This window comes from Podarcis gaigeae (assembly GCF_964106915.1).
Source record: "Podarcis gaigeae genome assembly, chromosome: 12".
NCBI classification, from domain to species: domain Eukaryota; kingdom Metazoa; phylum Chordata; class Lepidosauria; order Squamata; family Lacertidae; genus Podarcis; species Podarcis gaigeae.
The window spans coordinates 21,597,782-21,613,685 of NC_139688.1; the positions used below are offsets into that span (position 1 = coordinate 21,597,782).

Here is a 15,904-nt window from a genome sequence, read left to right on the forward strand (position 1 = left end):
ATTTGGTCTGCATTTTAAATGATTTGATCTGATACACCCTTCCCAGGCTAATAAATGGATCAGAACAGTCCCCCCCCATGCGCTGCCAAATCTGTACTACAGTTCTCAGCTCAAAAAATAGTACGAAACTGTGTAAAAAAATGTGTATTACTGGGTAAAAAGCATACAAACATGCCAATTTTCATGCAGTTAAAATCAATAGATTGATACAGAAACAAGGTGGAACATAATTCTGAATCATTTCATGCAGAACTGACAGACAGGAAGCAGGCAAATCCATCCATTCTTATCTAGAATTATTGGAAGCAGAGTTAAGCACTTGCTCCTCTTCCCTCCTGCTTGCCATTTTAATTTCCTCGTAACCAACTCTCTTTGCTCTTGCTGTGCCACAATCATAGGAATTGTTTGTGACTGTCCACGATTCAGCTTTGTACAAGAGGCACCCCAAATTCTGTAGTCTCCAAGGCAGCCGAGTCTGCCTCTTGAGGGTCCCATAAATAACCTTGGCACATGATAAATGGATCTAGAAACCAGGATTCTAATTTTGTTAGAACAACAAAATCTCAACCCATCTGAGAAACACACAGAGTTAAGTTGACAAAGCATAGGGCAGTATGGGCAAATAGTTGAACTGCAGCAAGCACCACTTTTCTCATTTCAAGAACAGCTTTTGATCTAAGTACCATCTATAGCCAAGGTTCTTCCTAGTGTCTCTGCAACTGCATTGAAATATTTGGTTTGCAAGCTAGTTCTGCTGGTAAGCCATTTGAGGATTGGCCGCTGACAACTCTCCAAGGGTAGGATTTAGTCTCCATGCTGTCCGTTTCTGTTTCCCAATTTTAGGCGTAACTGTTGTGCTCCTGAACTGAATGTTTAGAGAAGGAAAGCACTTGCCATTCCAAAGAACGTTTTGCGTATGCGTGCGCTACATGCTTCAAAACAAACTGTGTTGCTTGTTCATTAACTTTGACACTTTTATGAGGCATTGAAGAGGATTTTATTCAGGAGCTGGCAGTCAAAACAAGCTCTGTCAAAATGAACACTTGGAAGATTAAGGTGAATCATAAATGATGAAAGAGGCGTAAGAACTCATAAATGCCTTAACGTATTCCGATCATCATAAAGTCTTTAGGAGACAAATATTTTTAGGCATCACTTAAAAGACAATTGCTAACTTGGTTGCTGTGGGAAGAAGAACTGAAACTTGCGTATCTTTGGCCTTGCGTTATATTGGATAAATAACCAGAGACATAGCCTGCAGATACGACAGCTGAAAGCAGCATTTTGGTTGGGATTTCTCACTTCAAAACAATTGAGGAAACAGGTGTGGCACATTATAGTCAGGACAACCTGTGAATAATAAAGCCTCAAGTGGAAGTGTTCACTGTTATCCAAATGGCTGGTTCTCGCTGTATCTAATAGAACCAGCTCTTTAAAAAGTATGGGGTTGGTGGGTGGAATTGTTGAGACAGCTGTCACTGCAACTGTTGTAGTACTGTTTTCAGTCTCCTTATTTTTGCAAATCAGGTCATGCCTGTCCATACATTTGCCATACATTTACAGGGTAAGAACAGATTGTGCAATCTACATGAACACATGTCCAGGGAAAATCCAATTAAATAGCCTATTAAACCTTCAATTGATTAATATTAGTCAGCCTTTAATTTGCTATAAGGTTCTTTCCTCTTTTGCTAGATCAAAATCTCCTTGGGAATCTGCCTCTCCCTTGGGACACTTCTCATGCTTCTAGTTGTGTTCTTCAGCCTCAAACCAGGAACATGGGAAGCCACCATTTTGGAACATGTTGCAGGGGCGGGTAGGGGGGAAATGCATTGCTTCGGGATATGTTGGGATGCCTTTCTCTAGCATATATTCCTTTGGACCACCAGGAAGAGCTGTAGACAATTTATCTGGGCCACCCTCTCCCTGATCCAACTAAAACCGCACACTAATCTTCATTTAAACTGCTTGTTTCATGATGTCTCACCCCTCTTCTTTTGCAGTGCTTTCATTAAATCGGACATTAAGTCTCCTCCTTGTTCACCTGCATCCCCCCTTGGAGGAAGCCCACTTTGCCTAGGCCCTCCTGCCTGCCCAGTACTTTGTTCCTGTCTTTTAGGAGGAGGTGGAGGTTTCTTTCTGATAGGCGGAGGCATCGTGGGGGCAGAGACTGCAGGAGGTGGCGGCGGCAGTTCTGGAGTGCCAGTGCCCACAGCAAAGGCAGGTGGTGGGGCTGGAATGAAATCAGGAGGATCTTCATAGTATTCAGGCGGCGGTGGCGGTGGCGGCAAGTCCTCCAACGCAGTGGGAAGCAGTATTGATTCGGGGGGTGGTGGAAATTCGTCTGGATCTGATGTGTCAATTGTGTTTCTTCTCTCCATATTTTGGGGCAGGTTCAACGAACCAGTAAAAGCAGAAGATCGTCTTTGAGGAGGGGGTGGTGGGTGTAGCCCACCAGGTTTACGGAGGTGTTTCGGTTGTGGCATGGGAGATGGTGGCGCTCGCCTGGTGTCAGTTGTGCTGTCTGGTTTCGTAACCTTTTAAAACAAAGGAAGCATTTCAAAATGAGAGGTGAATAGTAAAAGAAAGACTGCAGGTCCAGCAGGAATTATGTCTCCCTTAGTATCAAGGCAGCAGGGAGAATATATAACACTGGGATTTCCATTTGTGTCCATTTAGCAGTAAAAATAGATGCGTTCCAAAACTACAAGGATTGGTTTTTGCAAAACCAGACAATCTGAAAGACTCCCTCCTGTCTATGGACATATAAGTTTACTTACAATCTCAGTGCCTCAAATTATTTTACCATTTCCTGACACCGATTTGATGTAGGGAGACTTAGCATAGGTACTATCTGTTGTGAATGTGAAGCTACAAGGAGTCTAAACAGAAGGACAACCTGCTGGCAGCCTGATAGAAAATCCGGTCTTTCCTCAAGTGTTCCAGGACTAGGAATCAGTTGCCAATTTTCGTTTCAATGGTATAAACATTTGAAGCGGAACAGATGCTAAGCAGATTGGCAGCTGAATCTTACCTGAACGTTTACAGTGTCCACAACAGGGGAGCAGCGGCTGTGTGACGCAGACAAGCCTGCCTTTCAACATTTTGCCACTAATCATCACCACCACCTACAGCCTCTGCTGCCTGAGGCAGCTGGGCCACTCTGCCAAATGGTAGGGCTGGCCCTGCATTGACCTGGCATTGCACACAGCTGTATTTCCTTGGCTTGCAAACACAGTGCAGTGCTCACATAGTGTGAATGCAGCTACTTTAGCCCTTACAACTGATATATTGCTTTGCTGAATTAAGCTTAGTGCTTACTGCATTCTCTCTAGCCTTTGCGAAACCATTGGGAAATAGGAGCACTAAAAAGGTCTGTACACAGAGTAGTTAATATCTACTGTATCTCCTCCGGAGGCTGGTGACTGGAGCTTAACCTTGACTGCATTTTGCTAAGAACTGGGAGCAAGCTGGCTTCTATACATTTTCCTGCCCTTTTGTACCAATCACAGCCACTTTCCCTCCACATTTTCTTATAATGAAAGATGACTGGAATGTCTTAACCTCTAGCCACACAATGTACACAAACCGAACAGAAAGATAAAATGTTTGATCTTTTCCAAAGCATTTGTCACACAAGTTAAATGAAAGTGTCGTCTAGGCTAGCAGTTCGTTAGGTAAATGTTTGCCCTGGCAGAATATTAGGTGAGCTTGCCTTCACCATGTGGCTGCTAGACTATGTTCTTAAGATGAATAGAATCCCGTTGGCAGTGTAAGGAATGTGCTCTCCTTTCATTTGCAGGTGGCAGCTGGTAACTGTTAATAATAAATAATAATAATAATAAATTTTATTTATATCCCGCCCTCCCCAGCCGAAGCCGGGCTCAGGGCGGCTAACAACACTAAAACAGTACAACATTATAAAACATTATAAAAATGAATTAAAATCAAAATTGATGGCAACCATAAACTAAAGTTTTGTAAAGATTGCCAAAGGAGGGAGTCAGGCTGCGCCCTGACCAAAGGCCAGGTGGAACAGCTCTGTCTTGCAGGCCCTGCGGAAAGATGTCAAGTCCTGCAGGGCCCTTGTCTCTTGTGACAGAGCGTTCCACCAGGTTGGAGCCGCAGCCGAAAAAGCCCTGGCTCTAGTTGAGGCCAGCCTAACCTCTCTGTGGCTTGGGACCTTCAAGGTATTTTTATTTGAAGATCGTAAGTTCCTCTGTGGGGCATACCAGGAGAGGCGGTCCCGTAGGTACGAGGGCCCTAGGCCGTATAGGGCTTTGAAGGTTAAAACCAGCACCTTAAACCTGATCCTGTACTCCACCGGGAGCCAGTGCAGCTGGTATAGCACCGGATGAATGTGATCTCTAAGCGAAGACCCCGTAAGGAGTCTTGCTGCGGCATTTTGCACCCGCTGGAGTTTCTGGGTCAGTCTCAAGGGCAGCCCCACGTAGAGCGAGTTACAATAATCCAGTCTGGAGGTGACCGTCGCATGGAGAGAGGTAAGGAGCCAACTGCTTAGCTTGGCGGAGATGAAAAAATGCCGCCTTTGTTATAGCTGCAATCTGCGCCTCGATGGAGAGGGAGGTATCGAAGATTACACCCAAACTCTTAACGGATGGTGCTGGCACTAATTGCACCCCCGCAAGAGATGGGAGTTGCCCCCTCAGTCCCATGTCGTCCCGTCCCAGCCAGAGGACCTCTGTCTTCGAAGGATTTAACTTCAACCGGCTCCCACGTAACCATCCAGCCACAGCCTCCAGAGTTATGTCTGCATGGTAACCTTTAACTGAGTTCTAAGCACTTCCTGCTTCTAGTCATCTATAGAACGGTTTCTAGGTAGATAAAAAAAAACCTCAAGTCTCTTACATTGAGCATATGCACACAAAATGGATAAGTAGAATGAATTGTTTCAGTTCAGTAAGTAACCAAGGCAGGCTATTTAAGGAACGAACCTATTTAAAGGGTAAAGGGACTCCTGACCGTTCAGTCCAGTTGCGAACGACTCGGGGTTGCGGCGCTCATCTCACTTTACTGGCCTAGGGAGCCGGCGTTTTGTCCACAGACAGCTTCTGGGTCATGTGGCCAGCATGACTAAGCCGCTTCTGGTGAACCAGAGCAGCGCACGGAAATGGGAGCTCACACCGTCGCGGGGATTTGAACCGCCGACCTTCTGATCGGCAAGCCCTAGGCTCTGTGGTTTAGACCACAGCGCCACCAAAGGTGCCCCAAATTTATATTTTATGCATCTCCAGTTCCTAATTCATTTACAGGTAACTTTGGCACAAGTGCTGCAAGCCAAATGGAGAGCAAGGGTTCCTAAACCAGTCCTCCATGAGCTTCATTTAGGTGGTCTAAAGTAGATGTGGTTGAAGATGGGAAATGACATTTCCATAGCACTAAATATTCATATTGATTTTTAATAGTATTCCTATTGCTTTTTATTTCCTACATGCCATTTTTTTTATTTATTTGATTTCAAGATTGACAAAAGAAGTACAGTACCTTTCGTGTGTTACAAGGGCTGTGGATGGCTGCAGCCAATGTGTGTAGACTTCTAGTCAAGCTGCAAGAATGCATGGACCTTGCATGGACCTCTAGGCTTCCTGCCTACAGATGTATTTATGTTAATGCTGAATTTATGATGATACGTTCAATTTAATTTGTACCTTTGGCATCTCAGCAGGTTTCTCAGGTTCTGAAGAATTTGCAGCAGCGAGGGTCATGCTTTGGGGGACCTGTCCATTAGCATGAGTACTACCTAGGATACACAGTTAAAAAGAAAGAAACTACAGGCTTGCAAAACCAAATTTGAGTGATTAAAGGCAAAAATCATTCTTATTTTGAATCACGATTGAAATAATACACTGCAATGTTTAAAATAATACTCTAATCTCCATAGGATACTAAAGCACCCTGTGAATAGTTTTGTATGTTGTTGATGCTTCTCTAAGGAGCTGCAGACGTGCCCTACTCCTGACAAACTAAGTAAGGGAACAAAGCCAAGAAGAAATCTCTGTGGCTTGAACTGTACTGTTCTGCAGAGGATTATGTGAACTTGTTCAGTTAGCCAGGAGTGTCATATCTTACTCTTCAGTTTAGGGTATGCAGCAGCTTCTCTCTCTCTTTCCCGCCCCCCAAATAGTTCTTGAACTTCTAGTTTCCCTTTTTAGAAAACGTTGAACTGGCAAAACAAGACAAAAAATTCCTTCCAGTAGCACCTTAAAGACCAACTAAGTTAGTTCTAAAACTAAGTTAGTTCTAAAACCTTAAAGACCAACTAAGTTAGTTCTTAAAGACCAACTAAGTTCTTAGAACTAACTTAGTTGGTCTTTAAGGTGCTACTGGAAGGAATTTTTTGTTTTGACTATGGCAGACCAACACGGCTACCTATCTGTAACTGGCAAAAGAAGAATATGTTTCAATGAGAATTCTTCAACCTTGGGATCGCAGCTGTTGTTGAACTCTTAACACTTACCATCCCCACCCACTGGTTTCTCCAGTGGTTTCAAGACATGAGCCCAAGTTTTTCTCTTGTCCCACCCTTTCCCCCAGGAAAACCCACTGCTTACCGCTGAATCAGAACAAACGCCAATCTGCAGAAAACCCAACATGCAGGATGCTCTTCCATAACTTACGTATGCGCACACACAATTTAACATTTACCATATATCATATACCTTTGGAAGATGATATTGCAGCAGTGGAGGATTGAACGTTCCCTAGCTTGGTCAGTCGAGAAGCTAAGCCAGCCTTCTGCACTGCGCGAGTGTAGTTATCATACAACGTCTTTCCATACTGAGAAAATAAGCACATGCTTTATCCTATATACAGAAAATTACCACCAATACCCCTTCAAAGGAATAAAAGCACACTTTCCTGCTTCCTGATGTTTTGACTAATACAACCAACCCTCCACTGAGATACTCTCCAGTGAATGGTACTAGGTCTGCCTACAGCCTCTAGTATAAATGTCAGTACTATAAAACTACAGGCGCAAAGATTTGTTTAAACACATCAGAGCAGATGGGTGTCCAGAATCCAATACATTCGTAAAGTCATTTCCATTTGTTGGGTTCAGAGATCACCTACAGCCCATTCCATTAAGTGCTGTATTTGGCAAAAGGCAATTTAAACCTTGAATCCCTAGGTTTACAATGGCTTAAATTCACACGTTGGATGAACTCACTTGTGGACTAGCCCATCCTATTTTATCTGCTTATGAAAGAATTCCAACCACACTCTTCTGATGCTTCATTCGGGGTGGTTTGCAACACTGATCGGAGGAGGCCGGTGCATTAGGCTAACCAGGACTTACCACACAAAATGTCTTGCTATTACACTTCTGCACCTTACCACAAATGTGGTGAAACTGGGGTGGTAACCTCTGGCATGTTCATACAGAAGACTGGCTTGCTGGGTGGTTGCACATCATGGTGAGTTACCAGCTGGCAAACTATTACCTGAATTCACCCATTGGCAGTGCAGTCCATGCATGAACTGATACATGCTGCAAATCGGAAGAGCAACCTTCACCAGATAGGAATCCTGATCCACAGGTATAAACCATGTGTGAGCACATTACAATCTTTGTCTTGCTTTTTACTGCAGCTAGAACAGCTTATTCATATTTTTTCAGATGGCTGATGAGACTTCTCTAGGCTCCCACAACCTAATTACATTTGCATCTATATTATCTCACATTTACACAAATGTCTATCCATTGTGTGCCCATATTTTACTTGGAAAGGAACAAGAGTTATTTTTGTCCGTTGTGAAAATCAACAAATTATACAACTATTTTGTGTGTGTGTTATAAGAAACAACTGCACATCTAGCACTTCATACCTTTGCAATCCTTATGCCAGTTACCCACTGATGTAGAGACTGCCGGTCATCACAGCACAAATATCTGATATACTGAGACTCCTTCTGTATCTGGGGATGCTATTAATAATAATAAAAATTATCATTAAAATAGATTGAAATTAAAATAAATGGAAAGAAAGGATGGTCTTACGTTAGCAGGAAACAAATTAGACATACATCTGTGAACAAGTCACAAAATGCTTAATAACAAAATGCTGCTTATTATAAACACATTTGTAAGGAGACATTTGTTGGGTGGAAGCTTAGCTTGAAACGGCCTACTTTCAACATGACTTCCAGCCAAGTAAATGTGAGGCATGTCACAGTTCTGAGCTTAGCATTCAGTGTGTAAATTGAGGTCTCCATTGAGGATTGTCATCTGGCAGTTGTATAAGATAGAAGATTAACATATCTGCAGTTTCCAAGAAGCAAGCAAATTTTTGAGAAGCATATGAAGTAGTCTCTGCTCCACATCCCCTAATTTAGGATTTCTGTGTCTCTGTTTAGGATCTGGTGTCAGCTTGCATACATATTTTCCCTGGTCCCAGTATTTTTTCTGCATACGTTAAAAAACAACAACAAATCCATCCCTGCCCCTCACCACCTCCCTACTATGTGTGTTAATTTTTGAGGTTGTCATGCATAAACTTCAAAGTATAACCTTGTTAGTGCTTAATGGAAAATCTGCTTAGTGCTTAATGGAAAATGCTTAATGGAAAATCTGCATAAAATGTAGACTTTAAAAATACATCTGATCATGAAGTCCAATGTGTTCTGAGTTCTGTATTTAATTCATTTACTATTTAGCTAATTTATGTGTTGCCCTTTAACAAAAAATATCCCAAGGTGAGTTTCATAACAAACTTGTTCCACCTAATCACTAGTACATGGCAGCAAAGGTAAACACTCAAAACTTTGACCCAATTCGGCCCATGACACCTATTCCTTTTATAACATAAGGCATATGTTTACTGAATACATAAATTGTTCAGACTGTGGCAGGAATCCACCCAATACTCAGGTGAAAATGTGGTGTGATCTTTTAGAATAATCAAGTGAAACTTTATTACATAGCATGACAAAAGTCTGTAATTTTATCAGGACAAATTATTTGTTCACTGTTGCAACAATTGTTTTTTCAAAATGTATCTTCTGCACCATGAAAAATGTAGGGCAACAAAAATGTTCGCATGCTAAGTAGAATGGTCAGCTCAGTGGTGATGAGTACTTCCATTCTAGAAATGATTCTTCCGTCTTCTGTTGGGCCAGAGAACAGGAATTTTGATGCGTTGTAAGTATCTGTTAAATCCAGCAGATGGCATCAGATACTTTTCAATTTTTAAAGATCGCTTTTAACCAAAACAAACATTACCATGATGCTAACCTTTGCCAGTCTTCCTTAATATTCCAAATAATATACTTCATTATTTTTAAGAGGCTCCATAAGGAAGCATTGCAGATTTTCTGAAGTGTTTTTAAATTCAAATATCTTCACTTGAAACTCCCCTCATGAAAGCAGTTTTTCTTTTTAAAGAAATAAAAAGGCTGCCAGGATTTTTGACGCCCGAGCTGGTGTGTAATATTTAGTTATACCCTCTAGTTCCTTTCTCTTGTCTTCTCTCTGAAGCATTCTCATTAGTTATTGGCTGCCAATTACAACATGAGGCAGGCCCCACTGTCTTAAGGGCTGCAACTCAGTGGCTACATGGCTTAGCGTGAAAGCTTGAGTGTATGAGTTCCTGTCCCCTCACATTCTCCAGTTGCTTTGATGTAAGCCAGGCATGTTCAAAGTCTGCTTCGGGGGTCTAATCTGGCCCACTGGTCGATTTAATCATTTAATCTGGCCCCCGTGGCAGAATATGTCCTGGGGGAAAATCCTTTTTTAAAAAAGCTTAATAACTTTGGTCAGCCATCACGCATGTTCAGATCATCAAATCTGGCCCTATTTGAAAAAAGCTTGGGCACCCCTGAGTTCTAAGCCATAGTTTGGCTTAGCGTGTCCTCCAAATCGGGCTTGTGGTTTGTCTCCTTCAGGCAAACCACGAGCAGTAAACCCAAGAACGAAACCTTGGTTATAGATAATGGTTTGTTTGAAGCAAGACAAACCATGAGACCCAAGTTCAAGTGACATGCTCAGCTAAACCACGGCATCTCTCTCAGAAGCTCTGCAGCAATTCTACCAAGATGTGGCTGGGGATCTCCTCTCTGAGAAACCGCATATGTGTCTCGTGTATTCACTCTTAGCCATATGTACAGACTGGATTAATGTATGGAAGGGAGTGTTTTAGGAGAAGTAGCTATTTCCTTTATAGCCATTAAACTTTTACATTTCAAAGCAGAAGCCTACAAACTCTTTGGTGCCTGATAGAAGCATTCTTATTTAGACAAATTTGCCCAGATGCTTATAATGTTGGGGTAATTTTAATCTGTTTTGTTATTTTAGCTTTTGCATGTTTTAAAGTGTGGTTGTGTTCCCCCCCCCTTTGATTTTACTGTTTTATCTTTTGTAAACTAGAATCATAGAATCATAGAGTTGGAAGAGACCACAAGGGCCATCAAGTCCAACCCCCTGCCAAGCAGGAAACTCTGTATGATTTTTGTGAAACAAATACATAATAAATACAAAGTACTGTCCTGGTCATAAGCACATGGTGGGCATGACCTCCCATTAACTTGGCACATTAAGTTGGAACAGTTCTCATTGAATATTGGAACAGCTCTCATTGTTTGAATGTGTGATTATATTTGTTGTTGTTGTTTAGTCGTTTAGTCGTGTCCGACTCTTCGTGACCCCATGGACCAGAGAACGCCAGGCACCTCTGTGCTCCACTGCCTCCCGCAGTTTGGTCAAACTCATGCTGGTAACCTCGAAAACACTATCCAACCATCTCATCCTCTGCCGTCCCCTTCTCCTTGTGCCCTCCATCTTTCCCAACATCAGGGAATCTTCTCTTCTCATGAGGTGGCCAAAGTACTGGAGCCTCAGCTTCACAATCTGTCCTTCCAGTGAGCACTCAGGGTTGATCTCCTTCAGTATGGAGAGGTTTGATCTTCTTGCAGTCCATGGGACTCTCAAGAGTCTCCTCCAGCACCATAATTCAAAAGCATCAATTCTTCGGCGATCAGCCTTCTTTATGGTCCAGCTCTCACTTCCATACATCACTACTGGGAAAACCATAGCTTTAACTATACGAACCTTTGTTGGCAAGGTGATGTCTCTACTTCTCAAGATGCTGTCTAGGCCTGTCATTGCCCTTCTCCCAAGAAGCAGGCGTCTTTTAATTTCGTGGCTGCTGTCACCATCTGCAGTGATCATTGAGCCCAAGAAAGTAAAATCTCTCACTACCTCCATTTCTTCCCCTTCTATTTGCCAGGAGGTGATGGGACCAGTGGCCATGATCTTCGTTTTTTTGATGTTGAGCTTCAGACCATATTTTGCGCTCTCCTCTTTCACCCTCATTAAAAGGTTCTTTAATTCCTCCTCACTTTCTGCCATCAAGGTTGTGTCATCTGCATATCTGAGGTTGTTGATATTTCTTCCGGCAATCTTAATTCCGGCTAGGGATTCATCCAGCCCAGCCTTTCGCATGATGAATTCTGCATATAAGTTAAATAAGCAGGGAGACAAAATACAGCCTTGTCGTACTCCTTTCCCAATTTTGAACCAATCAGTTGTTCCATATCCAGTTCTAACTGTAGCTTCTTGTCCCACATAGAGATTTCTCAGGAGACAGATGAGGTGATCTGGCACTCCCATTTCTTTAAGAACTTGCCATAGTTTGCCGTGGTCGACACAGTCAAAGGCTTTTGCATAGTCAATGAAGCAGAAGTAGATGTCTTTCTGGAACTCTCTAGCTTTCTCCATAATCCAGCGCATGTTTGCAATTTGGTCTCTGGTTCCTTTGCCTCTTCTAAATCCAGCTTGCACTTCTGGGAGTTTTCGGTCCACATACTGCTTGAGCCTTCCTTGTAGAATTTTAAGCATAACCTTGCTAGCGTGTGAAATGAGTGCAATTGTGCGGTAGTTGGAGCATTCTTTGTGTGATTATATTATCACCAGTCAAATCCCTCAGTTTGTTTCTTTGCACCACATCAACCAGTTTGCTAGGGGAAGCAGGCTGGGATGCAACAAGACGAACTCTGGATTTCAGCTTTATGCAGTTTTTGAGTTTATTACACTATGAAATATTTGTACCAGATCACATGGACTAGCCCTAGAAGGCCAACATGAAAGAACATGGCAACACAATTCTCAAAAGCACCATCTGAAAGATGTCTCTAGAGGTTATTACCAAAGCCCAGCTGGATAGGCTGCAATGGCAGCTACTAAGGCGTGGAAATAGGGTATGATGATGCTATTGTGCCAGCTTGTTCCCAGGGCACCAATTCTTTCACCCTAGATTAATTCCACATTATGCACCATTACTCTCAGGTTACTCATGCAAAACCTGCACCAATAAAGCATAATTAAATTCTCCTGGTATCAGACACAACAGACTGACTCAACGAGCCAATTTACATTTAGATTACCTTGCTACTGTCAACTGTGAATATATATTTTTATTAAAAAAAAAAACCTTGGGGTTAAGATTTTATGCTAGTGACTCGCTGAATTTCCAAAAGTAATGCCATAGTGCTCATAACTTGAACTCAAAAGCAAATGCTCCTGACAAGGTACTACCATGCTCTAAGTTTTAACAGGTTTTTCTGTGGAACATGGGGAGGCAAACACCTAGTTGTTTGTTGGCAAAAAAGACAGACTGCAAACATACTTGGAAGTTCCATTAAAATAAATAGGACTTAGTTCATTGCAACAAGGCTAAGACCTGTACATAGCCAATCCTCAAAGCTCTGTGTCTGGCATGCATAACTGTTCATTTAAAATCAGTGCAAATTGGGATTTATCCTTCAAATATTTCAGCAGTTCTGGAGTCTGCCAAGCTTTCCAGCCAAACTAGACATGATGCAGGATATTCAGTTCAAGAGATCCTCTGCATTTTAAAAAAGGTGTTAATAGCAGCTGGGAGCCTGGGAAACTGAAGAAACTTGGTGTGTAATGTGAAGTGTATCATGAGGAAAACTTTTATACTTCAATAATTCAAATCAGGATCATGGAGCTTGGGGGGACGGGACTCAGCATTCCCACCATGCCATTTTTCCAATCGACGTTCATCTAAAACTCCATTTCACACTGTCATACCTAATTTGTGTTGCAATCCTGGAAGCCAAGACCCAAGTCTGGGGCAAGTACTGTTGGATTAGAAAACCCCAGCAGAGATTTTAAATCACAAAACATGAAGCAAAGAAAAGCATGGAAATATAAGCTGTAAAAACTTTAAAATGTGCTCTTCTATTCGAGTCCCCAAATGTCCCCTTTTAAAAGCTTTTCCCCAGCTAATCCACACCCCACAGCACAGAGACAGACCACACCTTTGGTAAGTCATAAAACGGTTTACCTACAAAAATCTTCAAAGGTCAGATTCATGTGCTTTTCCACGCAGCAGTCAGAAAAGATGTACAGGCAGCCAAAATATGATTTAATTACAAAAGGTAAAAGTTTCTAAACTATTGGCAAAGAAAAAAATACTAGTTTCAGACTCCGATCTGGTCGGAAACAAAAAAGGCTGGTTAACGCCATGCAGAGCTCCTTACATTTTGAGTCACATGGAAAAGAGGAATATAATAAAGGCTTGGTGACCTTTTCCTCTCAAGGCAGGAAGTGGCATAGGCTTAGGCTTAGGCCTGACAGGACAGCTTACTCTATGGTTTAAGCCCTTCATTGATTAGATTCAAACAGGCTAGAGTTATATGAGGTTGAAACCCTGCTATTTCCCTCTCTTACCTTTGCCCTCTAAAGATTGTTTATATCCAGAAACTCTAGAAATCTCACTTCCATTTCTAGGCTCTAACTAGTAGAGTTTTACAGAACAACAGGATTGCACTACAAATGTGACACATGCTTACAACAGCCACTCCAGAATGCATGATCTTTTGTACCTACCTTTAAGACAAAACAGTGGTCTGTAGGTGCCTTATATTTTGCTTTGTACTGAACACCGTAATAAACATTTACGTTCTCAAACTGTATGAAGCAAGCCAAATCCCGAGATGTCTACAAAATTAAAGCCAAACACACCATAAATTATTATAGGTAAAGGTGAAAAAGGTAAAAATTATACGAAATTACATTATGACACTAAACACGGTCGTCAGGTTAGTCTGATCCTGTTTCTTAATGCAAAGACTTTTAAGCGTAACGACAACAGAGAGAATATCCGACTTGAGGCTTTTCCTGAGCTTTCAAGTTAAAAATGAGTAGCTGCAGTAAGATTTACATCAGAAGCTGGTTTGTGTACTGATTTTCTGTGTAGCCTTTTTATTTCCTAATTCGGTGCCATGAACTTTCCTAAACAGATTTCTTACCCACGTATTCTAACTCAATCTGACTTTAGTTTCCTTTTTAGAAGTGTATGCAGGTTACTGTGATCCCCTGGAACCAATGTATCCTTAGATGTTTCTATAATGGCTGTGTAAACACAACACCCTTAAAACACATTCAAAGCACATTCTTCTGCTCAAATATTTAAGGGCGCAGTCTGTATTGAGGCATCACCGGGTGTTGAAATTTTGCGCCCCTAATGATTTTGCAGCAAGGGTAACTGCCCCTGTGGCCTCACCAATGCTAAAACACTGGGTGGATCATCACTTTGAGGGGTAAAATACAATGCCCACATGTGCAAGAAAACCACATATATAATTCATGTTCACTGGAAAATGCCAGCATGGGTTCAAGCATCTTTATAAAATAATGAATTTTTATCCAGTCATGTTCAAGGTTTATTTGTATACAAATGCAAAGTTGATCTGTGATTCTGCTCCAGGCTGCATCAAAAGGGCAAACCTCCCTCTCGCCTCTAGTTGCCTTTTGTCTAGTGCTGTGAAATAGCCCTTGCTTGTTCTTAACGGGTTGCTATGGCAACGAAGTTTTTCTTAGTAGTGCACCCAATTTCCGAGCTAAGGGACTATGAGTAAACAACATAACACAGGCATTCATGTGATGCTTCTTTAATGGAAATGGAACACAGTCTCAGAATTCTTCCTGACTTTGGCTACGCTTTAAGGCAACTGATGGCAAACTGGATGCGGCGTTAAATAGGTATTTGCATTTAACATGCACATTTATAAAGACTGCAAATGGAAGCTCTGCTGGGGTTGGGTCTCAGTAGCCATGGCGACTGCAGCAAGAGTCCCTCCTCTGAAGTTCTTTGCAATTTTCTCAGATCCGCAGCAAGGAAGCAAGGGTTAAACTCACCCTCCAAGCCTGATGCTATCCTGATAACTATCACAACCACACCTGTGCCTTCTATTTGTGTTTTAATACTGTTAACCCCCCATCATCCACTCCAAACGGCTTCCTCCCAAATCAGCTTTTTCTGGACTGAGGATGGGGGAAAGGTGTGTTAGGAGTTCAGTTATGCATAGCTGCAGGTAATCGGTCATTAGGACCTGAGAAAAAGCATGCTTGTAGACCTTAAGGACATAAAGCTAGGAAGGGCAGGGCAAATTGCCAGTGGGTGGGATTTCAGTGCCAGGCACTGTTCATGACCCCTTCCACAACCGAATTGAGTGGAGCCCTGTAAAAGGTGCAAATAATGAATTCGCATCTTAGGTCCCAGACTGTAACATGCTCTGTGATGTTTTAAGTGAAGAATATATGCACATATGTTACTGGCAGAACAGAGATATGTCCCTCCAGCAGTGGATTGCTGTTCACTTTCCTCATGTATTTTTGGATGGCAATTCAAGGTGAATTTTCTGACGTGATAGTACCAGGCTGTGCCCATTCACCTCAACAAAATGTGCATGAATAGAATGGAAATGCCGTAGTACAATACTGGATTGCACCCTCAGACTTGGATCCATGCAGCAGTGGATCCACCACTGGCCTTCTGCTCAAGTGAGGACCTCCCCCCACCCTCTCACCAATTTAAGCTGATTTCCACCCTCCCTCCAGCTATAATCCCCTTTACTATCC

General features: G+C 42.2%; 1 protein-coding gene across 2 annotated transcripts in view; it reads right to left on the reverse strand.

The window, feature by feature from the left end:
• Nucleotides 1–973: 973 nt before the first annotated feature.
• The window catches only part of APBB1IP (amyloid beta precursor protein binding family B member 1 interacting protein), a 53,338-nt gene continuing 38,407 nt past the window's right edge, over nt 974–15,904 (reverse strand). For both annotated transcript variants that reach the window (XM_083704869.1, XM_083704870.1), the window contains exons 10-14: nt 13,871–13,981; nt 7,849–7,947; nt 6,681–6,798; nt 5,670–5,761; nt 974–2,537 (exon numbers count right to left, since the gene is read on the reverse strand). In XM_083704869.1, coding sequence (XP_083560995.1) covers nt 1,974–2,537; nt 5,670–5,761; nt 6,681–6,798; nt 7,849–7,947; nt 13,871–13,981 — 984 coding nt within the window. In that variant the 3' untranslated portion in view covers nt 974–1,973. The remainder of the gene's footprint in view (nt 2,538–5,669; nt 5,762–6,680; nt 6,799–7,848; nt 7,948–13,870; nt 13,982–15,904) is intronic.